Source organism: Passer domesticus, chromosome 20 (genome assembly GCF_036417665.1).
Source record: "Passer domesticus isolate bPasDom1 chromosome 20, bPasDom1.hap1, whole genome shotgun sequence".
In the NCBI taxonomy this organism is placed as follows: Eukaryota; Metazoa; Chordata; class Aves; order Passeriformes; family Passeridae; genus Passer; species Passer domesticus.
In genome coordinates this window covers 10,525,292-10,532,242 of record NC_087493.1, presented here as the reverse complement: position 1 = coordinate 10,532,242, position 6,951 = coordinate 10,525,292, and the positions used below count along the sequence as shown (strand labels likewise).

The following is a 6,951-nucleotide window of genomic DNA, read 5'->3' as shown; positions in this document are numbered from 1 at the left end:
TCATTAGAAGGTACATGTGTGACTTCAGTGTCCTGAGGAACCATTCTCCCCCAGGGCACATGTTCTGACTTCACAGTTGTAAAATGAAGCAGTGAATTACTCTAATACCCCAGCTCATTTTGGTTCTTTGCATATCTTACTTGCACCACCAAACAGGCAGAAAAAACCAATATTTATAACATGCCAAAGTAGGAAATGTTTCCTAGATGGAGGAAAAAGAAATGCTATTTCACAGAGTGAAAAGATGCACATATCAAATAAGGATAATTCAGCCTTTTCTCTAACATTTCCCCTCCCTTGGGCAAAACTCGTGTTGTGTGTTCATGGGGGCAGACTGGGCAGTGCCCAGGAAACCATCAAGAGCAAAGGCAGGTCATTTATGACTTTTATTTGTCACTGCTGGAGCTCTGAACATAGGCAGTCCCCTTTCTAGTGCTGCATGCTGTGAAATGCTGCAGCTGACCAACCAGTTTTAGCTCCTTAGGAGTTTTTTTTTATAGCAAGAGTCACAACTGTATTCAATTCAAAGTGCCCAGTGTCACAGGAGCATTTGGAGCTGTGAGATTTTGTTTATTCCTTAGTTAAGAAATGGAGATCCCATCAGTGTGACTCCAATTAAGGTAAATAGGCATGTTTTGTTTGTATAAATAAAACTTTAGTGATTGCACACTGGGGTACTTCCAATGCTTCTGTGTTCTGTGTATGATTCATGGGGCAAATGATCATTTATTGTTACACTTCCTCATATTTCTTCCAAATACATTGCTGCCAAGCAACACTGTCCTTTATTCTTAATCTCCCCTGCCACATGATTTCTGGTCATGCCCAGATCTCTGCTCTCTGTCTTAAACTCCTAAGCTAGCACAATTTTCTGGGAGGGATGAAGAATGGGATGGTGAAGGCAGGCAGATGCAGAAATTTGCAGAAGAGAGTTTCTGGAATAATCTCTGGTGCAGCTCTGGAAGATGCCATCCTCCATCCCAGACTCAGACAGGAGGCACAGAGCCTCAGCAGCATTTTCTCTGAGTTTCCTCTCTTTAATCTTCTCCATCACGGCTTTCAGCAGCAGTTACTGGTGTGAAGGGACCAGAAAAGTGGCCAAGCCTTTCTGCAAAGGAGACAGCAAAGGGGATCTGTGCATCCGCTTCAACAGCGCCGACGGCAACAGCAGCCAGGCCGTGCAGTACATCTGGGAGACTGGGGACGACAAGTTCGTGGAGAAGAAGTTCCACGCTGGCATCTGGTATTCCTGTGAAGAAATGATAAATGAAGAAGGTGAGTAAACCCCGTGGAAATTTATTTCCTGCTTATTTGGTGTGCCCTTGCCTTCTGCTTCGCTGTTGGTTATGTGTTTTATGGGGTTTGTGGCCTTAAAGAGTTGCTCTTCTTTGGCAAAGGGGATCTTAGAGGGTAGTGTCTAGTCAATTCCTACAAAATTCCTAATAAATTCTGCAAAGAACATCAAGGTGACAGATTGTGGTTTTGATTTAGCTGACAGGTTGTGGTGCAGATGAAGATTATTTGGGTTTTATTTTACTCACCACAACAGCAAGCTAAATTACTTTAACAGGAAAGTGTTTCATTTTTACAGTGGTTTTTATTCCATTAGTCAAAAATTAACATACTTGCTTTAAAAACTCCTTCTGATCCCCTATGGCAATGTAAAACATGCAAACTTATTTGATTTTATATTTTAAATAATTTGCACCAATAAATCTGTGGCATCTAAATTAGTTCCTGGATTTCCTCTTGAGCACAAGTATTTCTACTTTCTTGCTGTGATCTCACCTTGCATAATCAAAGCAGAAGAGGATTGTTTTCATCCTGCTAAAACATGATATGGAGATTTACCAGCCATAAGTGGTAGCATTTAATTGGGACTCACTCAGCATATGTAAATATTATTAGAATTAAATTAGCTTGCCATTACAGAAACTTTCTAGTAAATTTTGTATATTTGTATAAGGGAACTGCTGGTTCAAGAATTCAAGGATTTATTGTAAAAACAAATCAACATTAAGTTTTTCCCTTTATTGCCCTGATCAGTTTAAAAGCAACAGCTAGAACAGAACTTCAGAAAAATCAAAGCAGCTGTCACCTATGCCATAAAATGCAAATATTTTCACAGCCACCTGTCCTGAAGGTCCAGTTCTACCAGAACTTCTTGCAAGTTATTCAGTTTTAAGAGAAAAATGTCAAAATCAGAGCAAACTACATGTCCAAAAGACACCTTTTATCCATGCCATGGGTTCCAGGGTTGTGTAATTTGAGCATCTGCTATGGGAGCTCAAGTTTGGAAGCTGATGTTTTCTGACTTGGTGCAGTTAGGAGCTGGAAAAAAAAAAAAACCACTCAGCATGTCCAGATCAGAGAATTAATTCCGAGAGCTTTGTTCACAGCATCTGTGTGGGGGGCAGGGGGTTGTGTGGGTTTGAGAATCACAGCTTACAGGAAGAAATTGGAATGAAGCTTAGAGGGAATTTGTGTGAGCAGCAGCCTTGCTGCTGTGAGGAGAGCAGCTCTGCCCCAGCACCAGGATTGATTCCAGACTGCCAGCTCTGAAAAGGAATTTTCCTCTGATGGATTTCACAGCCACCACCCCATGGAAATCAATTCACAGCCTTGCTCTAGGTCTTCCAGGCTCTGGTTCTACCTTCAAATAACCTGTGAGGACCCTCTGGTTAAACCTCACAAGAAGGTTGATGTTCCAGGGTCTGTGTACACTAAAAACAGCTTCTCCTAATCTTGTCACTTTTGCGTTTTCTTCTTTCTATTAATCTCTTTCTTTAGATCATTACAGAGTACAAAATAATCCTGAATTTGATTTTGTTTTTTGCTTTTTTAGGTGAGAAATGTAGAAGCTTCATCAGTCTGACTCCAGCTTCTGATCGAGGTAGATATGCATGTTTTGTCTGTAGACAAAACTTTCCTGATCACACTTACCAATATAAGTATTCAGCATTAAATTAAATTAATCAATTTCAAAAATGCTTGCTTTAATCACAAAGAGTATTTTTTGTCCTTTATTCAGTTTTCTAACTTCAAGATGAAGGTAATATGGCTTACAATATCAATGTATGTCTTTCTGAAGACACACCACTTGAATATGAAATTTTGAAATTGGATTATTGGTACTGGAAGTCAAAATTTGTGTATTTTTGCCCTCTGTCTCCTCACACCTCCACATTTGCAGCCAGGAATTCTGTGGCAGTGTGTGAACATGCACCCAGCAGGTTTGAGTGCTGAGGGGATTGAGGGAGATGTGCTGTGCACCAAACCAGCCTTGGTGGAATCTGAATCCCCTCCCTGTGCCTTACTCAGCGCTGTGAGGACACATTTCCATTCTCTTCTTTCAAAGAATACTCAATCATTCTTAATAAAGAATAATTAATTCTTAATAAAGAACTATAGTTCTTAATATAGAATATTTCCAATATTCTTACAAAACATTCCTGCAGATGCTGCTTTGTGCCTCCCTCTTGCTCCCCAGTGTGAAAACATCAGTCCATCACTGATCTGATTAGACCAATCACTTTACAAGTGGCTGATCCAGAAAAAAACCCAAAACTTGTTCTTCCCAGCATTCTGGGACTGGAATATTTTCCTGGGTAGCAATTTCACACCCTTGAGAAGGAGAAATACTCATTCTCTGAAGGCCAGTCTTCCTTCTACCTGCTGCAGCTCACCACAGTGCTTTAACAGAATAATAGAATTTTGTAGCATGAGAAATAAAATATAAATGAGATGTGGGTGTAGTCACACAGAAGTGAGGGGTGTTTTTGAGAGTTCCTCACAAGGAAAACTGCTGGTGGACACAGATCTGAAAGTGACTCTGAACAGCATCAGCAAATGTCACAGGCACTGGCAGGCCAGGTGGAGACAGCCAAGAAGCATCTAGGTACCTAAAAACCAGAAATCTGCCCCTGGGAGTGAAATCCTGTCTGGAAATCCTGCCCAGAAGGGGTTTGTGTCCTGCACATGCCTGTGGGTGCTGTGTGATCCAAACTCAGGGAGCAGCAGGCTCAGCCTCCCCAAATTCTTCACACTGGGCTGGTCACCATTGCTCAGGGCATTTCTTACAGTGGCTCACTGCCCAAAAATGTTAAGATGCAAACTCTCACAGCTGGAGAAGCCAGAACTGTTGGGCAATGCAACATCTGGAGCTCCTGATGGAAATCGCAATTTTCTACCGAGACAGATTTTCTGGAGAAACAAACCATGTCCAAGAACACCCACACATGGGCTGGCCCAAGAATTTAATGTCTAAATGGCCCATGAATCACAAAAGTCCCACGGACATTGTCCAAGCCAGCATTTGGAGTTACACACCACACAAACCTTGTCTCCTGCCCTAGGTGATGTCTGGTAACCAAGGATGTGCCTCAGCAGCGTTTCAATTTTTAAATGATGATTGTTTGTTTACACCTTCATGTGGAATCACTGCTTGAATCTACAGCCAGGTGTCTCAGGGCACATTGGTTTTGAAAAGTTTGGGGAAGACCATTTTCCAGATCTTGCTACAGCAAATTTGGACACAAGGAGGCCTCCTGCTCCTGGCTGTGGGACATTAGCAAGCTAAAGGTCAGACAGCAGGCTGAGCGACTTTCATGGGAGGATTAACTTCTTGCATAAGATGTAATTACCAGATCTCCAAAAAGAGAGGAATTAGCAGATAACTAGGGAATGAATCTCAGCAAAACCTGGAGGCTGTCTGGCCTCATGAAAGCTTCTCTGTCCCAAAAAATTCAAGATGCTGATGGGTTGAAAGTTAAGCCTGTGGGGAAGATTTTACTGATTGACTGGACCCACAGGCAGTGCAGGTGTGTGCCTGGCCTCCAGTTGTCAGCTGGGCCTGCTGCTCCTCTCTGCACTCAGAACCATGACACCAACAGTTATTTTTATATTAACTTTTGTTCTTTTTATATCAACTTTGGGTCTTTTTATATTAGCTTTGATTCATGGAGATTTTAGGGTAGCTACTGAGTATAAAATCACACTGTCCCCCCTTGCACTAAGTGTGTAGCAGGAACATGCAACTGCTTTTCCAATAATTACAATTTGAAATTTAAATTAATTAATTAATAGAAATTAATATTATTTTTTAAAATAATTAAAATTCTATTCCAATAATTATAATCAATTTGTCATTGACACTGAAGTCCTCCAGAGATGTTCTCATTATCACAGCATCCTCACAGCCCTTGTGCTTCTGTTTAACTTTTTGTGAACGCTACAAAAGAAGGAAATGGTGAAAATAAACATGCAACTGCTTTCCCAATAATTACAATTTGGCATTTTCACTGACACTGAAGTCCTTCAGAGATGTTCTCATTATCACAGCACCCTCACAATCCTTGTGCTTCTGTTTAACTTTGCGTGAACAAAACAAATGAAGAAGGAAATGGTGAAAATCTGAAATGATTGCTGATAATACCAGTGCTGTTGCTTTGGTTTGCAGGGGTTTTATGGCTGTCTATTGTAGCAGAGCTTCTCTACGTGGTTTTGCTCCTGACTGGGAACATTCTCATGTCAGTGGAAATATGCTACTACAGCTCTGTCATTGATGGGCTGAAGATCAACGCCTTCTCTGCAGTGGTCACCGTGCTAGCAGGTACAGTTAGGCATCTCCATTTCACAAAGTGAAGCAAAATTTTATGGGAAAATATTATTTTCAATTCATTATTTCTTAATGTGGTCTACTTCAAATTTTAGATTTGTGGATTTTGCTATCTTTAACTTAATTTTTTTAATTTTATTGTTTTTCATTTAGCTGTCAGGTTGGTGGCTCAGGACTAAATAACTAATGTTATCATAACATTGTATTTTTTAGGTCTTCTGGGCATGGTTGCTCACATGATGTACACAACTGTATTTCAAATGACTGTAAATCTTGGTCCTGAAGACTGGAGACCTCACACTTGGGATTATGGCTGGTCCTATGGGTACTAACTGCTTTATATTGGGTTCTTCCACTACATTTTGGTCACTTCACCCCATGTTCACGGAATTATACTTAATTTACAAGCAAGGCTTTACCTTATTTCACTTCTGAGAGTGCAGTTCAGTAACCAGGTGTCATTCTTGTCAATCAGTTGTCTTAAATTATTGCCCAGAATGTGTAAGTTTGCAAGGTTTGTATTTGCCATCACTCAGACAGTACAGAGAGGTCCAACTGCCCTGCATGAAGCAGAGGTTCTTCTCCAGACACACCAAACATAACCAGTGGTTTCAGAAATAAAATTGAAGGACTCGAATATGAAAATGCCCTGCTAAATTCTGATATTTTTTGCTTTTTTTGTTCACAGCCTTGCATGGACCTCCTTCGCTTGCTGTATGGCTGCAGCTGTCACCACTATTAACAAATATACAAAAACTATCTTGGAATTCAAGCACAAGAGAAAAAAGCTGGAAAGGAGCTTTAGGATTCAGTACAAGTTTCCTGAGCACACAGCTCCAGAGAAGGTCTGCAATGTGTATGTGAACTCTTTCCAGAACACCACAGATGACCCCACACACGCATTGAGAAGTCTGCGTCACCTGGCCACTATTTCAGTCCTGTAAAGCTGAACCAGATCTCAGAGCATCCTGTAAATTATCATCCTAGATCCAAACAAAACTGTGTTAATGAATAAAATGTATCAATGTGTAGTATTATTTATTTTTCTTAATAAAGAAATTATATTTCCGTGGATGTTTCAAGGAAGTCTTGGGATTGGAAAAGAAGATTCAGGTGGCTCAGTTCAGATAAAAACAGTGACAGAGGTTACCCCCAGGTCTAGTTTTTAAGCAGTTTCTAACAGTGAGTTTGTCAGAATTTTAGAGCATCACTCCACCTGATTCTTTATCAAAAAGGCTGTAAAAAATCCCACCCTGAAACCCTATATATCTTTATTCAGGCAATAAATACAGTTTGAACTTGTTCTGCCAGCAGGATCTGTAACAGGTCAGGTT

At 40.6% G+C, this 6,951-nt stretch overlaps 1 protein-coding gene across 1 annotated transcript; it reads left to right on the top strand.

The window, feature by feature from the left end:
- Positions 1-402: 402 nt before the first annotated feature.
- On the top strand, positions 403-6,585 carry GSG1L2 (GSG1 like 2). Its single transcript, XM_064395672.1, has 5 exons — positions 403-1,275; positions 2,846-2,893; positions 5,459-5,611; positions 5,831-5,942; positions 6,306-6,585. The coding sequence occupies exons 1-5, from the start codon at positions 966-968 to the stop codon at positions 6,559-6,561; spliced, it is 879 nt and encodes a 292-aa protein (XP_064251742.1). The 5' UTR covers positions 403-965; the 3' UTR covers positions 6,562-6,585.
- The last annotated feature ends 366 nt before the right edge of the window (positions 6,586-6,951 follow it).

Excerpts from the sequence above, each read along its gene's own strand:
- GSG1L2 (XM_064395672.1), top strand. The coding sequence starts at position 966 with ATGCCATCCTCCATCCCAGACTCAGACAGGAGGCACAGAGCCTCAGCA. Across the intron at positions 1,276-2,845 it reads AGAAATGATAAATGAAGAAG|GTGAGAAATGTAGAAGCTTC; the intron begins GTGAGTAAACCC and ends TTGCTTTTTTAG. Across the intron at positions 5,612-5,830 it reads AGTGGTCACCGTGCTAGCAG|GTCTTCTGGGCATGGTTGCT; the intron begins GTACAGTTAGGC and ends TGTATTTTTTAG.